The sequence below is a fragment of the Passer montanus genome, unplaced genomic scaffold (assembly GCF_014805655.1).
Source record: "Passer montanus isolate IOZ18808 unplaced genomic scaffold, ASM1480565v1 scaffold205, whole genome shotgun sequence".
NCBI lineage: Eukaryota > Metazoa > Chordata > Aves > Passeriformes > Passeridae > Passer > Passer montanus.
The window spans coordinates 384,499-406,471 of NW_024366648.1; the positions used below are offsets into that span (position 1 = coordinate 384,499).

Below are 21,973 nucleotides of genomic sequence, written 5' to 3' on the forward strand. Positions count from 1 at the left end.
CATTTTGCTGTAGACCTGCTGGTGCGAACTGTTAATTTCATTTTACAGCGAGGAACATATTTTCCTATCCAAAGATACCGTTAGCGCGGAATGGCCTTGAGGCCCCTGACGTTGCGTTTCTCTAACCCCCAACATCAGACCAGCGGCTTGTCCTGCGGCCTCCCAGCTCCCTTTACGAGCGCCGTCAGAGGCCGTACTACACCGCCTATGGCGCAGAGCCCGTCCGTCCCATTTACAAACCGGTGTTAGCACACTGTGGCACGGCCGGGCCGCGGCCCCGCAGCCAGCCCCGCCCGCGTTGCCGTGCGCCCGCCCCGCGCCGGGCGGAGCCGGGGCCGCCCCTTCCCTGCGCGGCCCGGCCCAGGCGGGGATGTGAGTACGGGCACGGGGGACGGCAGCGGGGCGCGGGGAGCGGCACCGGGAACAGGAACAACAATAACGGCGGGAGCGCCCGGCCTGCGCTGCCCCGCCGCGGGGCCGCGGGGCCGGGCTGCGGCAGGGCTCGGAGCCCCTGCGGGCCCGGCCTGGCCCGGCCCGGCCCGGCCCGGCCCCGCCCTGGCGGGAGGAGTCCCGCTGGGAAAGGGCTGTCCCGCTGGGAAGGCGGTGTGCCCCGCGAGCACCGGGGCTGCGGAGAAATGCCCCTGTTTTGCCGCAGGGCCGGGGCACCAGCCCCGCTGTCAGAGCCGCGGGTGTCCCTGCGCCTTCCGCAGAGCCCGCCTTGTACCGCGGGGAGCGAGGGAGGGCTGCGGAGCCCCGGCTCGCAGTGTGGGCGCCGGGCTGGTGGTAAGGGTGAGAAACCGCCGTTGTCCTCGTGTTTCGTTTGGTTTGCTTCTAACAGGGTTTAGAAAGGGTATTTTTGGGCATGTTCAGGCTGGAAATAAGTGTGCTTCTGTTTGTATTGTTCACCTGACAAAAGACCCTTGTGTCTTGCACAGTGCGTTGCATAGCCTTTTCCAGAGTTTCAATTTCGGGGAGCAGGAGAGGTCTCTGCATGAGTCAGTGACGGGGAGTTCAGGCAACCAGCAGGTGGTGGAATAGGCTAAGTGTGAACACAGAATCCCATCTCAGGTTTGACCCTTGTGTGCACACAGGTGTCCACAAACAATCCGTGTTGGTGTTTGTAAACACAGAGCATTTGATAAACATTGCTGGGTTTGTGAATGGCTTGTGAAGGAGGGCTGTGAGCTGGCTCTGCTGTGTTTCCTGGTGTTGGGAAAATACAATGATTTGGAGGAGGAGGAGGCTGAGGAAAATATTTGTTAAGGGTTATAGGTGTGATATCTGGAGTTAAGAGCATGTCCTCTGGCTCTGTGCTCTGCAACTAAAAACCTAAGGCTTATTATTATTAGTTTGCTCAGATGGTCACAGCATAGTTTGTTGCTTTCTAGGAAAGGAGCATAGAAATCTTTCCAAGCTTCTGTTGTTGGAAGCATCGTGGTTTGTGTTTTGATACAGAATTTAAAATAGGAGTCTAGTTGTGCAGGTAATGAAGGTTATGTTGTCTGCAAACTGGGCGCACCTTTGAAGGCAGAGGTGCTGATTGGCACACCTGGAAAGACAAGGTGAGAGAACCAAATGTTTCAATTTTTCTGTTGGAAATAATCTTTAAGAATTATAAAGTTGGTATTCGGAGTAGTTTGTAATTTGGGCCTTCATTGTAAAAGTGGTAAATGGGTTTTGAAGTGGTGACTGGTGTGTGTTTGCTTGCCAAGGCCTCACAGGACGGAGCTATACGAGGAGCCCCCACTGGGATGCTGGCCCATTGTGTATTCCCCAGACTACAACATCACCTTCATGGGACTTGAGAAGCTGCACCCCTTTGATGCAGGGAAATGGGGGAAAGTCATCAATTTCTTGAAAGGTAAAAACATAACAGAAGGTGCCTCTTAAGCCAACATTTACACAAAACCTGAAAAAAATTATGTGGTTAGTACAGAGTTGTGTTGAGCTTACCAGACCTGAACTGCAGTGTGTGGCTTCCCATAGCCTTGTGCTTCCCTGCCTTTACACCTGGTGTGGCAGGAGCTGGGGCATTCCTGTGGCTGGTGGAACACCAGCTGTTAATGATGGTTTGCTGCAGGTGTAACTTGGTTGCTCAACCTGGGCTGTACACAGGGCCTCCTCAGGCTGAGGGAGAAGTGCAGCTGTAGCACTTTTGTCCATTCTTTAGCTGCCTCATCCTGTTGCTCTCATGATGTTTGGAAAGAGCTTTGAGGCCCCTCTGGTACAGGCAGAGCTTTTTATGATGCTTCTAATTATTGCTGTTTAAACCATTTGTAGGATACAAGTAGCAATGCTTTAAGGAGATGCAAATGTAAGAACCGGGGCAGGAAACAGGGCCCTGTTTAAATCTCTTCATTTAAAGCACGAACTTTCATCAAAGGTGAAAAAAAAAAAAGGGGTTTTTTTCTCTTGCCAGTACAAAGGCTGTTGGTTGTCCCAAAGCCAGGCCTCTTCTCTTTTTGTGGTCCTTCAGCTGATGGTCATTTGCAGTTCAGGATTGCCTTTCCCACTGCAGGCTGACTTGTATCCTTTTAGCTGAGGTCAAATAATTTTAATATTCTGACAACTTAGTAGCTGAGTTTTGGCTTTTTTCCTTTGCTAACCTTAAATTAAATTTAGGTTCCACAACAGTTTTCTTAGTTAATCAGAACTTTTGCCTTTCTGTTTCTTCTGTGTGAAAAAGCCTTTTCCTCTAGCTCTTTTTCTGTGACATGTCTATTCTCAAGTGTCTCAGGCTTTCACAGAAAATTCATTTTCCCAATTGTTTTATTGTCCTTTGAAAGGAGGAAGAAGCCCCAGGATGCCCCAGAGCACTAGGTTTGCTGTAGCTGTGTAGCAATTCCTGGCAACAGCTGACCTCCCCTGTGCCTTATCACTGTGTGGGTCAGCAGTGAGCATCTTTGGAGAGCCCCTTCCTCCTGGAGAGAGGCTGGCAGCAGTTTGGCTCTGTTGACACCAGTGCATGAATGAATTGTTCCTCAAGCCTCAGTCAGGAGAAACAGAAGCTTGCCAAAACAAATGTTGTTGCAGGTGCTGTTCTTGTATAACACTTCAGAGCAAAATCTATTGCTTTTTGGAGTTTTTTTTTCCCTCCTCCAAGTATAAAATTAAAGAAGAGATACAGGCTTAGGAGGCTACAGCTGTGCAACAATTAAATATCAAAATTTGCCGGGGAAGATCAGCAGGATTCCTTATAATTGTTGTTTGTAGTGATCATATGCACCCATTCTGAATTCTTGGAGTAACTTGCTCTTATAAAATGAAGTTTTAAAATAATCTTTCAGCCTCTAAGGAAAAGAATTAATAGCTGCTCTTTGTTTTTTCTTGAAATTAGATTGAGGTAGGGGGTAATAGAAATATCCTAATTAAGCTTATTTGCTTCCATGAACATCCAAGCTATTACTTTGTTTTGAATTTTGATTTATTACTTTACTCTTCTGTGATTTAGGGGATTAAATCGTAGTATAAATGGTGTGATTTCTTAAAGCATGTTCAAATAATGGTGGTTGTTTGATGGTACAAGCACCAAGAGTTCCCTAGCACACCAAGCCTTAAACTGTGAAGGAGGTGTGTGATTCCAGTGTGTGTTCATCCTCTGTCATTACCTGTCTGTTCTTTCAGTTCAGAGGAGAACTTCCCGTGATCTTAGCACACTCTGAAAACTTTCTGTACACAATATTTCTCAAACACACACTACCTGAACAGCTTACCTGTGACAGAGGGGGTGTATTTGGAAAACTTGCAAACTCTGAGCAACCTGAAGTCCTTCCAGCAATAACTGAGGTCAGAGCAGAGTGTTTGGAGGGGGGACATGGGGAGCTAAGCAGTGCTGTACCAATTTTTATTTCTCTCCTGTTGCAGAAGAAAAACTAATTGCAGACGACTTGATTGTGCAGGCACGGGAGGCGACTGATGAAGATCTCTTGGTTGTCCACACCAGGCGCTACCTTAATAAATTAAAGGTGCTGTACCTGCTCATGTGTTTTTCCAGAAAACTGTCCAGAGTGAGTGTCAAAGGCAGTGGATGTCTCTTACAGTTGTTTTAAATCAGCCTTACAGATATAGAGTGGTATCTGTTGATCACACTAATAACATTATTACTGAGAATACTGAAAGAAAACCACAGAAATACTGGGCAGTTCACACTACAGAGGGGTGGAGGGGAAAGAAGGTCTACCATGTTAAATAAGTGACCTGAAAGGATATTTCAGGGAAATTAAACATAGGCAAAATTAGAATGTCTGAGATGTCAGTAATATTCTTGTTAGTGCCAGGATTTTAGTGTTGAGCAGTGTAAGTTTTTTTGTACTCGGATAAAATACTGTTCTGCAACTGAAAATACAATAGAAACCACTAACATGAGAGTGCTTCATTGGATATTTTCTAATGCAGGGATTCCTTTATGGGGTTGGGGGTTATGTAATCTTGACAGAGCATGTGTGTAAGGGTTCTGTGGTCAGTCTGTTGGGGGGGAAGTACTGATTTCATAGTCAGACACTGCCTGTATCAGTGGAACATGGAGAGAGTTGAAATATCAACATAAGGCTATAATCAAGCACATTTTCTGTTGTGAAGGTTTCCAGAGCCAGCTCACACAGGACTGCAGGGGGGATGAAGAACATTCCTTGTATATTTCTAAAGGAAACATCCATTTGTTTAACTTCGGTGTTACTCTAAAGCTTAAACATGTGAGATTTCTGGTTCTGAACCTATCCAGTCATCTGTGGGTGGAATTGGGTAGTAGATGAGTGCAGATGACATTACTTTTGCTTGGCAGCTCTGCTTGGAGGGCAGAGAATGGATTTGTAAGAAAAAAGAATTCTTCCATTTCATAATTCAAAACAAGTTATTTTGAGTCACCCATGCCCTTCCACAGTGGAAGAGTCCTTGGATTGCTATTTCTGGAATGTTTTATTTTTCTGTATAAGTGATCTGTTATTTGTGTGAACTTTTTCACTCTTAACTGCTTTTCTGAATTCTCTTATGCTTCTTCATTCTGTGCTATGAAGTTACATGCAATTTCATGCATCATTAGATTTGATATTATTGCAGCTATTCTTGATATTGAACTTTTAATTCCATAGAACCACCCACCTCTTTTTCCTGAATCACTTCTTTGAAGCAGGGTTTAATGTGCATAGCTCAGATTGGAATGCCATAATAATATTTTTAGTACCTATGGGATGGCTTTACTTCTATAACTTGTGTCTTGTGGTCAAGTCCAGCACTATTGTGTGTATCCAGATGGAATGAACTGGATGTCTCCTCTCCCCCTTTTCCTGAGAGACTATTTCCTGCAAGTATAGGAAATGGGAGAAGTTGTATTGGTCACACCAGCACATTCCTGCCAAGCAGCAAAGATGAAAGTGCTTAGTTGCAAAAGCAAAATTATGTCCCAGACATGAAAAAGCCCTGTGAAAGCTCTTTATTGCCTTATCCAAAGTCTACTGTGCTGTTTTTCTTTTAAATCCCAACAAATAGGTATAAATGGTATAGTTTTGTATTAGATCAGCTGGAAAGACTACAAAGTTGCTTGCCTTTCTCAGAATGCCTAGGTTTCCTAAAATAATGGATTACTTCAGTGTTCATTTAAAATCTGAACTTGAATTTGGTAGGAAATAGCCTACACTTGCAAGAGTAGGTGGTGATTGGTGTCTTAGCAGCAGATGAAAGGCCAGCTGAGTGTTGGCAGAAGAGAAACAAAAAGGTGTGCACAAGGTACTTCTGCTGCTGGAAATTAGGTCTGCAGGAAGGGTCTCCCTGTTTCCCTGCTCAGTCCTCACAACAAATTCTGGCCTTTTGAATTGAGGTGATTCCCCCTCAGTTATTCCTCTGATGAATTTGGATCTTCAAGGTGGACTACTACTGGACTGTGGGTAGTTTGCTTGCAGTACTTTTCCACTTGCTGTCTTTTTCTAGTGTTATGTGAAATAATGAATTTCTTGAGTGTCAGCATTCTGGCCTTTGGGAAGGAGATAGGCAATCAGGTTAGAGCCAGTTTCTGACTGCGATTTTCCCTTTTTATTTATGAGAAGTTCTGTGGTAACAGACGTGAGCAAACACTGAAATGCAAATGCTGAGGGTAAAGCTGGTCTGCGAATTTGTTGTGGGGAATGCTGGAAAACATAACCAGCACGCTGAAGAAAAAAGCATAAAACATTCCACAGATTTTCAGTTACTAAGCGGAGAAGTATTTTCCTTCACCTGTAGCTGCCTTTTTGAACCCCTAGACTTTGCTCCCAGTTGGGGACTCCCCCTGTTGGGAATTCCTAATTCCAGTTCAGGCCCAGGTGTGGGCAGTGAGTGGCAACAGGAATGGCCCCAGCTGTGCCCAGTGAGCCTGGGAGCCAAAACTCCAAAACTCCCACCACACCTGGACTTCTCGCCTCCACTTAAAAACCTGCAGCTGCCTAATTGTTGGTTTGAGTCATGATGGCTCCCACATCTCCCTGTTGATATTAATCTTACTTTAAACTTTGTTAAAACTTCATGATTATCATTCACATTTGAGGTCAGATTTATTTTTTGTCCAAATGTGACCTTTTCATTTCCATTTTAGAACAACAGGATTGAATTCAGTTTTTAATAATGTGTTTGTTCAAAAGCTAAAATGTCTTGCAAAGGGGCTTTATCAAGATTGTCTGTACTAAAAAATAATTAAAGCACCTTGTGATGGACAGCTGATAAGATGGTTACAGAATAATGTCTTGTAAATATAAAAGTAGAGAGATTTTGAAATTAACTGTTGGCAAAACATAGTTAAAACTTTGGCACTTCATGAACAATGCCACCCCTTCACCCACCCAGTAGTACCTGGTGATTGAAATATTGCTAACTGGAAAGTTATTTTGAGCATCAGAGGACCCTGAGATGGGAATGTGACTGCCTTTGGTTCAAATTGCTCAGCTGTGCACGCTGCCAGCTGTGAACAGCTCAAGAATGGGGCAGCCAATGCCCTCAGTCTCATTACTGTTCCTAATGCTGCAGAAAACAGGATCTGTTCAGACTCTTTGTACATGGTGGCAAGTTGTAATCCTCAGTCCCTCAGTGTTTCAGTACTGGTTGGACAGGTATAGTCTTGCTTGTGACTTAGGCTTTGAAATATATTTAGCAGTGTTATCACTGGTAGCAGTGTTAGTGGGAGTTCTTTGAAGTAATCAATGTGTTTGCAAAAAAAAGCATTTCCATATTGCAAATATTTTGTGTTCTAACCTTGAAGACTTTTGAACAAAACGTTTCCTTCAAACATTTTCCAGAAGTGTTTAATATGCTAAATAAATTTTAATCAGTTCTCCATGCTAAAGTTTGTACTGTGTGTTCACTTAAGTGTTTGAACTTCTTAGTTCAGTTGTCTGTTTGTTTGTGTTTGCTTTCTCCTTGGTATATCCTTTTGATTCCACAGAGGAATAGATATTTTAGGTTTGAACAATATATCAAGTGTAGCTGAAGGGCATTTTACAATTCTTCCTCCCAATCTGAGGCACATTATATTTTCTGAAATACTACTTTCCTGAAAATTGCTGATTTTATACAGTTTGATATTAAAATCTGAAAAGCGATGATGCTGATAGTTAAAAACTTGAGCATGAACCTATTTAGAGGTCACTAATAAGAACTGGTGTGGTTGCTCCCATCTAAAAATAATAAAACTCTTCCTAAGGACCTGTGAGCACCTTTTCAGTAAATAACTAATGAGAGAGCTAAGTGTCATCATCAAACCACAATACATTAATTGGAACTCTCTTTTTCCCCTTTGCAGTGGTCATTTGTTGTGGCTACAATCACAGAAATTCCTCCAGTTGCCTTTCTTCCCAATTTTGTTGTTCAGAGAAAAGTTCTGAAACCTCTACGAACTCAGACAGGAGGAACAATAATGGTAAGGTGCTCCTGGTCCACTTTTATAATGTTTAAATTTGCTCATCAAACACTGTAAACCTGGGAGTTGTGGTGTTTCTGTAACTGAGATTGTCAGCCTTGGACAGTGCTGCCATGCCAGATACAGGAACAGGGTTTATTGCAGGTCCTAGATGTCAGAGGTGAGTTAGGCTGGGAAATACAAAGGTTAAACCAACTTTTTTTAAGGACTGTTTAAGGATTTGAATTCTGAAAGAACTTGCTGGGTTCTGGTTAAGTCTTTAGATCGTGGCGATAGGCCAGGTAACAAAAGTGCTGCCTCCTGTGGTAGGCATGAACTGGCAAAAGCAGAGATGGGGAGGGAGAAAGAGAATTTCATGTAGTTCAAGGTGCTTAAAAATATTTGGTTGTCGCTCAGAGCAAGTCCTACTGAGCAGGGCCTGCAGAGTTTCCTCTCATTACAGCCATGCTGTCACTGCAAGATTGTCACAGGAATGAAGGCAGTGGTCTGAAGGCTTGGGAAGAGTTTAGAGCTTCCTGATGCTCTGCCTTGGATGTTCTTGACAGGAGCTCAGTGTGTGTGAAGCCTCTTTCAGCTTGGTTCCAGCTAGGCAATACTTTTCTCTACTTTGGTGATGTTTTTCACTGTGCTTGTGCTATCTTCAACTCCCAGGTGTGTGTTCACCAGTTAGAAATGTGCTCGGGTAGAGGAGGCACCTACCAATGATCCGTTTTTTCTCATGGCTCCTGAAACAGAGGTGCCACTCCTGGGATTCATCTTGCACTTTGGATGCACTTTGGGATTCATCTTGAGGCCATGTGCTCTTATTTTTACCTTTTTTCTTTTTTTTCATTATGGGGAAATAGGAATGTACTTTAAAAGCAATTTTGATTCATCAGACAATAAAATTTGTATGGTACAAGTCAGACAAGTCAGAAGTGCAATTTTCTGCTATTCCTGATGGGCCTGTTTATTACAAAAATTCCTGTTGAGTTTCTCTACTTTTTAATGATATTTTAGCAATATGGGAAGATTGGGTTTTGGTGAGGAATCCCTAGGAAGTGTGATAAATCGGAGCTAATGTGTTCTCCCTGGGACTTAATGGGTTTTATAGTTCAGAAACTGCAATCTTTCCCCAAGATCTAATTTGTGTAAGTTGGCATGATCATAGCAGGATCATGTTTACCATGCCAATAGTTGTCTTAGTGCTGAATTAAAACTGCTCAAATGTAAATATTGGTTATAAAGATTTCATAACTATCCAAACTTTATTTTGGATATGATATGTAATTTTTTCTTTCCATGACTATAGACAAAAAAGAATCAATTTTTAAATGTTTGGTCTCCCCATTTTTTTTTCCGCTTGTAACTAATAATATCTTAAAGTAATATTACTTTTAACAGACCAGTTAAGGAATGCTGCACTTAAATGCTTGTTTGACTCTTCCTGGCCAAAATAATCAGGATTTTCAGTTAAAATTCCATAATTTAAGCCTTGTGTATCTCTTTTCTGTCAATACTTTCCCCTCCCTGAGTGTCACTTGAGTTTAAAGGAGAGGTACAGGCACAGTTTCCCTGTACTGGAGGGGAAAAGATCAGTAATAACCTATATCCTGCATGTTCTATCCTATAAAAAGTAGAAAGTACCAGGACACTCCACACTGGTGCACTTGTCTGGTCCCATTCCCCAGCTGGAATTATGGTTTTTTATGTCTGTGTTCCAGGATTTTGAGCTTACATTCCACTACTAGTGCATGAACAGGAAGGACATCAGGAGCTTCTTTGTAATATTTTACTTTTGCCAGCACTGCTCTTTCCCTTTTCCAGCTGCCAGAGAAGGAAATGATGAATAGCAAATACTCTTTCAGCTCCTTACACTGAAGATTGTTTTGTTAAGGGTTGTACTCAGGGATCTGGTTCAGTGGCAAAAGATCTGAAAATTCCACGGGCCTGTCGGAGTGCCAGGAGTGATTTGGGGTGGAAGCAGAATGTAAGTGTTGCCTCATTCATTTGTAGAATTCCAACTGTAATTTTTTTTTAAGGCAGGAAAGCTTGCTGTGGATAAAGGCTGGGCCATCAACGTGGGTGAGTACAATTTTGGTGATACCCTAAATAGTGTGTTAAGAGCATCTGATTTTCATTTACATCTCTTTGCAAAGCCCATCAACGTTTTTAGCGTCTGGCTTGTGTTTAGTTTGTAGCTTTTCACCCCTTCAACTTTCCTGTCCAGGGGGTGGTTTCCATCATTGCTCCAGTGACAAAGGGGGAGGATTTTGTGCATATGCTGATATCACACTGGCCATCAAGGTAAGAACTGCTCTTAATCCAGTGTTTTCTGCTGTTTGTGCAAATGGAGGAGAAATCCATGTAAATTCCTAAGAAGTAATTTACATCTTAAGAGGAGAAAATGAAGCTGTTTCCAGATGGGCAGGAGTAGGGATATGGAGAGTTGCAAAGTGGAAGGGAAGAGTTGCAGGGGTCAGAATTATCAATGTAAATAGGCATCACTGTAATTGCATTGATGATGTTGTCCTGCGAAAACTACTCCAAATCAAACCAGATGGATTTCTAATATCCTCAGTGATAATTCTCCTGGCCTTGCAGGTGAAGCTGGGCATTCCACATTGATTTCAGTGGTGACAGTCAAGACAAAAACCATCTCTCTGAATCAAACTGCACCCTACAGGGCTCAGACTGGTTCAGATTCATAAATAAAAATGTAAGCGACTCCAAAATAATCACCAAATGGGAATGAATACATTTAGTATTTAGCTGTTGAATGGCTGAAGTAAGAGCCTTCTGCAATTAGGGTTTATTTTTATCAATTGAGCTATGGTATATTTGTATACTAGAATCTTTATAAACTATCAGTAATAATCAAACACTAAAGAGCTCTAATGATTGCAGCACACCTGTGACATAACATCCTAATTTCTGTACATGGTAATTTGCAGAAAAGTAATCCACAGTGTTCTTTTTTCACCTACCATTAAAATACAGATTGAGAAATTACAGTGGGTGACAGTTTGTACAAAATCCTTGGGGTTTACCATGTCTGTATTAAAGGTGGCAACTTAGCAGCAAAGTTAAGACTCAAAGAAGTACAAGCCACTTTTTTCTTCCCAGACAGAATAAGAAATTAATGCTTTCACTAAAAGTGGCTCTAAGACACACAGTTCTTACAGCAGTTTTTCTTAAACACCGAATTTTAGGCTGTTGCAGTTGGATGCTGTCATCATCAGCTCTGTGATCCCTGGGTGGGCCTGACCTCTTTCTTTTATGTGGTTGAAATATATATAGGGTTTATTTTAACAAAAAATATCTTTTTATGTCAAATAATGAGATGTTTACATTAAATGTACAAGAATCATGTCTCAGTTTCTTTGGTGACTGAAACAAATAGATGTGCCCTACATTCAAATTCCTTCAGTCATGCACTGTGCAATCTTAGAGCCTCCAGTTCAATCTGTCACCTAACTTGATACATTTTTCCATGTTTTTCCTTGGTTATATATCCAGTTCTTATTTGAGAGAGTACAAGGAGTGTCTAGAGCCACAATTATTGATCTGGATGCCCATCAGGTGAGTCGTTTACCTGTATCCAGTGCTGTGCAAGTTTTGCTTTAAAAAAAGTGTGTGATAAATACCTTTTTTTAACACAAACATAAAATCACAGAATGCAAAGTTAATCAGACATGATGAAAAACTGTAAAGAGTTGATTCTTCTATTATTTTATGGCCCAAAAGCCTCTTAAGCCAGTTTAATAAAATTAACCTGAGTTGCAGCTCCATCATGTGGCTGCATGTAAAAACTCCCATGAGAAACAAGGATCTCTCCAGACACAATCCCAGCTGGTTCCCAAGGCCTGGTCACTGCAGCAGCCTCGGCAGGGGAGGGATTTGACCTTCGGTGGTTTAATTTTAAGCCTAGCTTCAGGCTAATGAAGTAAAGGATCTGTCCCTCTTCAGCTGATGGAGTGATTTACTGTGGTACTGAGATCAAATCTCAGCTTTGGTGGGATTTGCAAAATAAATCCTGAAAGGCCAGAGATAGTGTTTTTAGAAAGGCAGTTAATGCACAAAGTGATGTCCAAGCTGAGGCATTTCAGGTGATTTGTTATGTGTAAATAAACCATTTTTACACAGTTCTGTGGCACTGAGGAAGCCTAATGGCTGCAAGTTTTTAATCTTCTCTCATTTCTCTTACGTGTCCTAAAATCACCATGGTAGCAGGACACAGATGATGTGGTAGAAAGTTGTTTTGTGTTCATGGTTCTCTTCAGCCTCTCTGTGAGGCCATGGATTTGTTTTGTGCTATGTGGGGATAGTTTGGTTTTGAGAAACTCTTGGAATGTATTTTGGTTTTCAGATGTGCTGGTAGTCTCAGTGTGCACATTAAAACACCTGTTGTTTCCTTTCTTTGGGGGATGAGAGGTGTCTGAAGTAGCTCAGCAGATCCTGTTTAAGGATGCAGGTACTCTCATCTTGTGACTGTTCCAATTCTTAGTGCAGTGGTGAGTTTCACCTCTCATAAGGAAATGGTTCCCCTAGAGGCTTTCATATTTCTAGGCTTGTGTGCATGAACTGTTTATTTGTGGACCAAAGATATTGAAGAAATAAATAGAGTTGCCATTTGTAAGCATTAAAACTGAATTACAGCAGATGTATCTATGGAAATGTCTGTTTCTGTACTTCAGGTGAAATTCTAGGGAGAGAGGCTGTAGTCCTTTATGATACACTGATTTAAATAATTTTATCTTAGCGATTGCTGTGTTAAAATGATTTATATATTAGTGAAAATAAGTGAGAGCCAAAAGAATAGTATTTAAATTCAGAAATGGGGAGGGGGGACTATTCCAAACCTGAATTTTCTCTTGAGCATCTCTCTTCACATCCAGTACAATTTTTTGTAGGGAATTTCCAGTGTTAAACTGTTGGATTATTAATGTTTGTAATTTTTCCATGGAATACTTACCTCACCAAGGCTGGAGTTATCAGGAGAGCTGTAGTCTGCTTTATTTATTTATTAATTCTTACGTAAGAATATTCATTATTCCTGCAGCAGCTGAAAGTGACTTTTTCTTGCACATTTGGAAGATAATAGATCTGTTTGGTGGTCACAGTTGCTTTTGTTATGCTCCTGAGGACAATTAGCTTCTGATTTTAGCTTATTTTTCTTACATGTATAATGAGATCCATGCAAATTACCTTCAGAGAGACAAGGATTTTATTTGTGGTAATACCTGCACTCTTCAGCGTGATCCTGTCAAGCCCCCCAAAACTACACACCTCAAAATAATCTCCAGGACTATTATTAAATAAGAGAATGACACAGGAGTTCTGAATAGAACCTCTAATGTTAATTACTTTAGAATTCGCAGTGTATTTAATTCTGTGTTGCCATGCTAGGAATAGCTAACTGTAAATTTCCTTCAGGGAAATGGCCATGAGAGGGACTTTATGGATGATCCTCGGGTTTATATTATGGATGCATACAATAGATATATTTACCCAGGTGATGGTTTTGCTAAACGTGAGTATAATTGAAATTCATCTTCCCAAATGTACCAGACTTACTATGTTGTTACCTAACTCCTTTATTTACTGCAAAGCTTCCTTGCAACACTGTTACCTAGACTTCTTTTCTTTTATTATTTTTAATTTCACATAATTTTCACTGCTCACAGTGATATATGATAATAGTGTTCATGCTGTAGTGTTTTCCCTCACTTCAGGAATGACATTTTGGAGTGCAGGGTGTGGGGAGGTGTCAGTGGATGTTGTTGGCAGTCCATTCCAGAGCTTGGAGCAGCAAGTTGAATAATCCTTTGATTTGAAGAGAGTTGTTAGAACTTCATCTTTCCCTTACATTATATTTATGAGAGGAATAGCTGATAGTGAGTAAAAAGGTTTCATGTTCTTTTGAGAGTGAAGTTATAACATATTCAGGTGTTGCCTTGCCAGTAGAATTTGAGAAGCATGAGGGAAACAATCTGCATCTGAATGTGGCACAAGGTGGGAAGCAAAGCAAGTCCTGGAACAGAACCATAGGATTTAAAGTTGGAAAGTCCCTCTGAGGTTGAGTCCAACCATTCCTCCAGCCCTGTGGCCAGTGTCCCTAAATGCCACATCCACACTGTTCAGTCCCTGCAGGGATGGGGACTTCCCCCTTCCCTGTCATCCCCATGTTAAGAGCTGGTGCTTGATTTGGTTTGCTTGTGGTTTGTTTATCCCTGCTGTGATGTGTCTGTTGTGTCTTGTGGCCTGCCACAATTCATTAGTGGGGCTTCGGTAATGGTTAAATTGGAATGCAAAAGCCCCAAGTTTATTTGGTGTTTGATTCTATTACACTGTCACTTATTACAAGCTTAATTTGTTCACTGTGTCAGGGGTTGCTGGGGGAGTTGTTCTGCTGTTGGATTGCTTCAGTGATGCTGTTGTTCTGAAAAACCTACTTCATTTGGATTCTTGACAAGAGTTAGGTGCAGTGCATTTCACTGCTGTCTTTTGACTAGTAAAGATACTAAGAATTGTAGTACTTCAAGGTTGTAAGCTAAAAAATGACCATGTAAAGCACACCATGTCTGGAGGCAGACAAATATGGGGAGTTTTCCCCCAAGAAAAGCATCCTTTTATTCATATAGCAGCATTTGAACAGATGGATTAAGACCAAAACAGAGTCAGTTCTTGTTAGCAAGTGTGAAGCACTGAGCTGCAGTACCCCACTGAGTTCCAGCATTCCCTTTCTGCAGATGAAGGATGAGGTGCACAGGGCTGGGCCAAAGCCATGTAGTTCCTTGCACTTTGCACAAGAATGTCTAAATAGGATTTTTGTGGCTAAGTCCCTTAAACCCTTTCCAATAGGTGACCAGGCAGAGATGGGATCACAGCGGGAATCTCCTTGTAGAGGGGCAGAGGCTTGAACACGAGACTTTGAATCCTTAGGGTAAACTCCAATTGATCACTGTCTCCTTGGACTTCCTGCCCGTCTTTTCCAGGTTTTATTGCAGGAACCTCTTCAACACATTTTTTGCCCCATGGGCTTCAGTAGGGAGGGGATGTAAGGGAGGATTTCACCTTGCCAATGCTAAGCCATAAGCATGTTGAGTTCCTGGGCAAAGCAGTGTGGAATTAGGCTTAGGAGGAGAAAGGAGGGATGAAGAATAGGACTGGTTCACTGAAGGGTAAGCAGGAAAGGCTGAAACTCTGAGAAACTGTAAAGAAGCAAAAATCTTTGAAACTAATGTTGATGCAATATAAAATAAGAGGATGAAAAAGAAAAGCTTCACTGATGCTGAACAAAGATGAAAAGCAGAACAAAATGCAGCAATCACAAGAGTAATTGTCATTCTGTGTTGAGGGCATTCTTGCACACTTGGTGGGGGCCAAATTAATGTTTAAGATGTGAGATCCACATCATTTAGTGTGAGGAAGAAGTCATGCCTTGGAACAGCTCTGGCATGGCTTTGATTAATTCAGAGGTAGAGTCACACATCCCTCCATAAAAACACCCAAAATTCAGCTGCATAACCTTGGGTTTCTTTCCTTTACCTTCTCAGCCTTCATTTTCTACTTCTATTGCCTTATTAGAAGCATTAGAAATAATTTGATTTAAATTAAGAATTGATATGTGCTCTTCTGGTAGGATTACAGGGTAAGAACATTAAATTGAAAATGCTTGGGGCAAAGCTGAATCTTGTTATACATTCATAAAGCAGTTCACATAAATTCATGATCCCTTGCTGTGAAGTTTTGAGTGTTGTGATAAAAATAAAACATCTTCATAATTTCTCAGTGATATTTATCTTGTTTTTCCCCCAGCTGTTTCCTCTGCAATAGCTTTTCAGTGTTTTCTTTGCTTTGCACCTGATTTAGGTTGCTTTTAAGTTAATAATTTTCTTTATGATTTCTCTGCTGATTGGTAACTGGACTTGCAGATCAGCTATTTTTCAATAACATTTTCCATTTGCATCTCAGATTTTTTTTTTGTCCTGCATCTAATTTTCTCTCTTCATTGGAATTTTTTCAAGGTCATTGTGCTTTGCATTTGCTGAGAAAACAAGCAGTTGAATAGTTTTCTTTAATTCATGTTTCTGTGAAAATGCAATGTATCGAGAGAGCTTCCAAAAATGTAATTTTTTTCGCTTGCTTACCTCAATTGTGCATTTTCTTTCAAAGCAATGCTTTGTTTATTGAGCAGCGCTTGCTTTGTTGTCCCTCAGGTGCCATAAAACGCAAAGTGGAGCTGGAGTGGGGCACAGAGGACACAGAGTACCTGCAGAAGGTGCAGACCCACGTGGAGGGAGCCCTGAATGAATTCAAGCCTGACATCGTTGTGTACAACGCTGGCACTGACATTCTGGATGGGGATCCCCTGGGAGGCCTGGCCATTTCCCCCCAGGTGTGTCAGCCTCCAGCAGCACTCTCCTGTCACAGACACACATCTCCCTTGCCCCTTCACCCTTCTCTTCTTTCTTCCCTCTCCTGACTCTGAATATTTTTGTTCTTCTGGTTCCTGTTCCAGTACCATTCTCTTCTCTCTAAAATACACTGATTGCCAACACCCAAACAGTAAACCAGAGAGATAGGTGTATTTTCACACTTCACCTGACTTCTATTTTCCCTGCTTGGTTTGTTCTTTCTTTGGTTCTTTTTTCACCTCACATGACCCATTTTGCAATGTATTTCTTCTGTCACCTGCCCTCAGTGTGTATCTTACGCTTAATTTCTTCCTGTAGCACTCCCAGCTGTTTTAAATTACCCTCATGGTTATAACAATTTTGTGCAGCCTGGCTGTGTATTCTCAGCAAATGAACAGTTATTTTCCTTTTCTTGATCTTTTTCTTTAGGTACCAGTTACTTTCCCCATTTTGCTACCAGACTCAAATTTTGGTTTATTCTGTAAAGTTTCATAGAAGTCTTCACCTTTCTGCTTTTCTTAAAACAAGCAAAAATTTACAGTCCTCTTATTTCCTTTGTGGGTTTTGGCAATTCCTTTTCTGACAGTTCCTCTGTGCTATCTCTCTCCTGTTTCACATTTAGGTCTCTTTAATGGCCACCAGATCAATACAGAAAAGTGCTTGTTTGATCTGTGAGCTCTCAGATTGCCCTCTTTGAGCCACCACTTGATCTGTTCAGTTTTAATTCTGTTCAGTTCTCTTGCACGAAGGAAGAGCTGAGGGGCTTGGACTTGACTGGGACCTTGGAGAGGAGATTGCTTCACCAAACCCCACCTCACACCTCAGGCAGAGCCCTCTGGAGTGCAGTGGCAACCAAGGGAAGTGGCAGCTTGGTCAGAGGGAGATACTTTGGATTTGCCTCTAAAAAATACCCCAAATTTCTGCACTTTGATAAGGAGCAGTGTTAACTGCCATGAAAAATGAGTTGCTGTAGCTTGCTGGGTTCTGTGCAGACACAGAATGAGGATGGGGGAAGAGAGGTAAAGCAGCTTCCCTGGCCACAAGGAGAGGTGAAAGGCATTCTCTGCACAGCTGGAGGGAGCTCAAGGCTTTAGTGTCTGCTCTGAGGGCAGGGTTCTTGTGTCTGGTGTGCAGGCTTGAAATCCCAGTGCTGGAAAGGCATCTTGCCTACACAGTCCCTCTCTTCAAAGGTCCTTAGTGCAGGCTTCACTTCTGCTCCTGAAGATGTCACTTACATTTTAAGCTCCTGCTGCAGTGTTAGTTGTGCCCAGAGTGGGGCTCTCTGGGTGATGGTTTCCTGGTTCATGAGGCTGTAAAAAAGCCTGTGGTGAATCAACTGAGTCCCTCTTCCTTTGTTTGCAAGTGGGAGCTGTGCCAGGTTCTTGTTTTCCACAGAAATGTGGGAATAAGCCCATGTTTTCCCCTCAGCTCCTGCAGGCTCTCCCTGGAGCTCCTGGAGCAGTGAGGCTCCTGAGAGCAGGGGTTGTTTCCAGTTCTGGTCTGGGATAATAGTGATGCATCCTCTGCTGGGTCCCCAGGGCCCTGCAGCTCCTTCTGTAATTCTGTTGCTTCCTTTAAGGATCTGTTTCTAATAGAATTCTTCAGTTTCCTTTGTCATACTGTTCATTTTGTTATTCCTGGTTCTTTCCCAGGACTGTGTCAGACTGTGCAGTGAGCAATATTATTGGATGGTTTTACAAGATACTTTTTTCCTGCTACATTTGTGTTTTATTCTTTCCCTTTACCATCTGTTTGTGGTCAAATTAATGGCAGGGTGTTATTTTCTGGTGTTCTTCCACTTTTCCTGTAACCAGCCTGGGAAGTGCATGTTCATTTTGAAACACTTCTGCTGCTTCTTGAGTTTTTTGTGTTTGATTGCATTGTGATGCCTTTTCCCTTCACCAGCTTTGCAGTTATTTATTTTGAGCTATCCATTGTAAGCTGTTGTCAGTTGTGTTGCAAGTTTTTTGGTTGTGGTTTTTTTTTTTTTTTTGAGGAGTTCTAATGAGTTGCATGTGTCTGGAACTCTGCTTTTACAAAAGTAGATTTTAATTCTCACTCATTCCTGAAGTAGTTTTCACCCTCATGTGCTTATTTCAAACCCAGAAGACTCACACTCTGCTCTCGCCTTGGTTCAAGGACAGTTCAGCACCTTTTGGTCAGCAGTCTTTGTTATTTTTCAATCCCATACCCTTCTCTTAGTAAGAAATTACTTAGAATTTATTTTCTTTTTATGCATTTACCATTGCTTACATTCTGCAACTTCTCCTTCAGCCATAGATTCTTGTGGCATTAATCACAGGCTCTTATTGCAGAAACTGGGACTTAAGATTCAGCCAGTGATTATGAATGTGTAAAACTTGATTTGAATTTTGGGCTTTTCTGTAGGATTGTGAAATTTTGATCAAGTTACTAAACTTTTGACAGACAGTGCTGTACAAGTTGAGCACAAATTAAAGCATTGTGAATTCAGATAGTCCTTCCTATCCTCAATTCCTCACCTGGTAAATAGGTGTAAAATTTGCAATCAGTTTAGACTTTATGACCTTTGAATCAGAATTTTTTGCAGGAATTTGTACTAAAGACTTTTATTTGCTGTGTCCTCTAAAACAAGCCAAGGATATTTGATTTGCTGGGTGTTTTGGGGGTGGTGTGATTTGGTTTGTTTTTAATGATGAGGCTTGCAAACCAGGTAACAGGACTTCTAAATAAATTTTTAATTGCTGCTGTAAGCTGTAAGGCTTAAACACTTAGCAAGCATCCAATACTCTAACTCCATAAACCACAGGTTAGAACTGAAGCATCGTGTTGCTATCACTTATTTTTTTGCTGTGGTGACCTTGCAGGGCATTGTGAAGAGGGACGAGGTGGTGTTCAGGGCTGCCAGGAGCCGCGGGGTGCCCGTGCTGATGGTGACATCCGGCGGGTACCAGAAGAGGACGGCGCGCATCATCGCCGACTCCATCCTCAACCTGCACAGCCTGGGGCTCCTGGGCAGGCAGCGGCCAGCCTGTGCTCTTGGGAGCCCCAGCCTGGATCAGATGGTCACAGACTCTGCCAAGGACCTCAGCAACTTGTCACTGCAGTGACAGGTCACTCAGTGTTGGTCACATAACCCAGCAGCAGTACAGAGTAACTCTGTCTAATTGCTGAATTCATCCTGAGCTAAGGCAACGCATCCTTTTAAACTAATTGAGATATGCACTCAAGGGTACTGTCTTTGTGTCTAATATTGCTGTAGAAAGCTTAATTTGCTTCTCTGATTAAAGAAGTATGGGTATGGGAGAGCGGGGCGGGGTTGGTCTGTTATGTTGGAAGAACTATGCAGTTGGTATCCAAAGACTGTCCCAGACCTGGTTCAGATGGTGCAGCATGGTCTGGAGTAGGAGGAATATGGACTAAAGCTACTGTTTTGTGGGGTTTTTTAAAATACTGCATTTTATTTATTGCTTTTTAAATTGAAATACTTCATAAAACGAGTTCTGTGCAGACTTCAACTGTCAGTTTAACACTAAAGGGAAGTGCAATACTGTAAAAGCCAGGGCAGTTTGTTTATGGCTTTGAAGCTGTAGACAGTTAGAAGGAATGTTTGTAAATTCATAGTTTATTCCTGTTGTTGATAATGACTTAAATCTTGCTCATAAACACCTTGTGAAATAGAATATGAAACACCTTTGGCTCTCTATGCAAATGAGCCATAAGGGCTCACCATTACCAGTCTGGTGTTCCAAATGAGCTCTGCATGTGAAAGGCAGTAGTTCCTATGCACTGTAACTCACAGACAGAGAAACTACAGTCCAATGAAAGCTGATCTTACAGTTCTCAGCAACCCTGCAGAAAAAACTATGTAGAAATATAGGCTGTCTTACTATTGCCAGCTTGCCATGTATAAAACAGTGAGGAGTAGATTTAAATTATTTTTCCCCAGCTAGTGCTGTGTTTTTCACTTGCTCAGAGATCAATGGTACTTCTAGTTGCAATCGTAGTTGGTAAGAAAATCCTTCATTTTTCTTGTTCATCAAGGAATGCAGTGACATTTCTACATTAAGATAATGTGCTAACTTTATATGGAGCTTTTTGGAGGATTTGGGAACAAAACAAAAGCAAATTCAGTTGCACTACCTGGGAAGTTTGACTTTATTCAAGTTGGTATATTTTGCATTAGGTACTGTTTGTAGCAGTGGGTTGTAAATGTACTAAACTGTATATTTTGCAAGAGCTTTTATAACTGTCACTGATTTGTACTACAAGTTTTATGTTGTGTTTAGGTTGGAGCTGTCCTGTGAGGGAGCACCAGGATTTTCCTTGTAGTGGAGTTGTTGTGTAAGCTATTTAAGGAATGTTTAATTCTAATACTTACCTCATTTAGTGTTCATGTTTAGATCATGGAGTTTGTCTATTGTAGGAATTGCACAACTACTATAAATACCTGCTTTAAACCAGATCTGACCTACTGCACTAAGCTTGAGTTGCTACACTGGGATTAAAGAGCACTTTTTAAATTTCTTACTAGAAGGACCATCAGAGTATGACTAATGTTGAGATTTATTTTTTATATACTGACATTACTGAAAGATGTTGTTATTCTTTCATATAATTTTAATAAAATTCTAGATTACATTTCTATGAACTAAACCCCCGTCATAGCACCATATGGTCTTTCCCCAAACATTTGCTGTCTGTGTTAACATGTTTTATAATTTCCCCTCAGTGGAGATTAAAATTATGTGGAACAATGCTGAATGACTTCTTGTCACTTCATGTGGATCTTGGCTGTCAAAAAGTTTGACTGGAGCAGTTTATTGAAAAGACAAGAAGATGTATTTTTCATACTTTAAATGTGTCTGGAACTACAAGAGTCTCAAGGGTGAGTAGTACAAGGTTTGTCAACAGCTTCTCTGAGAGTTCTGTGGTGATTCCTTGAAGAGAGCTTGTAAGTTTTGTGTCCAAATACTTTTTATTGTTATTAAAAGGGGTTAAAGTCACTTTCTAACTTCCAAGTTCTATTTCATTACCTACCTTGTAAGTCCTAATCCAAGTATTTTAGTATTAGAGGTGTTAAACTGGTAACTGAGCTTCTGATAAGGCTTCAGTAGTTTTAGAGGCTTTTTATAAATCAGTCTTTTCAGAGAGCCCAATGTTTGCAGTAGAGTTTGCTGGCTGTCAGGCTCACCTGTGAAATTTCTGAGAAGCAGCAGACACATTGCCTGCATTTCAGTGTTATTGTAAAGCTGCAGCTGGAAAACACACCATTCCTTCATATTTTCAAGAATTTGGTGCCTTAATACAGAAAAGGAAGAACACTGTGTGTGTAATTTTATCTTTAAAAGTTCCTGTATCTTAGCAGATATATATACATGTATATGGTATTCTGTGCTTTAATTGGTTCCTCTGCTGCAGTCATCTCTTAGATGAATAAATCAGTGCACCATGCTTTCAAAAGATGCAGTTATTAATCATGAGCTGTTTATAAATGGACTGTAAATATGGCTGGTCATGGACACCATCACAAAAATTATACAGGAGCTAGAGAGGTGTCAGGGGCTGAGGAGCCTGGAGTCTGACAGCTGGAGAGTGTTTGAACTACCAATAAATAACTCCTGGAGGGAGAGGGAGGCTGCAAATCCTAGAAATTTTTTTTTTTTTTTTTGCGAGAGGTTTCCAGAGGAAAATTTGTTTAACCTATATAAAAAAG

General features: G+C 41.4%; 1 protein-coding gene across 3 annotated transcripts; it reads left to right on the forward strand.

The window, feature by feature from the left end:
• Window positions 1-315: 315 nt before the first annotated feature.
• Window positions 316-21,263, forward strand: HDAC11 (histone deacetylase 11). Of its 3 annotated transcripts, XM_039708574.1 has the most exons (11): window positions 545-783; window positions 1,476-1,562; window positions 1,713-1,861; window positions 3,865-3,965; window positions 7,763-7,879; window positions 9,901-9,943; window positions 10,053-10,165; window positions 11,378-11,440; window positions 13,295-13,391; window positions 16,081-16,259; window positions 19,125-21,263. In XM_039708574.1, exons 3-11 carry the CDS (start codon window positions 1,795-1,797, stop codon window positions 19,365-19,367), a joined length of 1,023 nt encoding a protein of 340 aa, XP_039564508.1. In that variant the 5' UTR covers window positions 545-783; window positions 1,476-1,562; window positions 1,713-1,794; the 3' UTR covers window positions 19,368-21,263. The 3 variants fall into 3 exon arrangements, with proteins under 3 accessions (XP_039564506.1, XP_039564507.1, XP_039564508.1); XM_039708572.1 differs by lacking the exons at window positions 545-783; window positions 1,476-1,562 and adding an exon at window positions 316-372; XM_039708573.1 differs by lacking the exons at window positions 545-783; window positions 1,476-1,562 and adding an exon at window positions 316-372 and having other exon boundaries at window positions 10,089-10,165.
• Window positions 21,264-21,973: the final 710 nt, after the last annotated feature.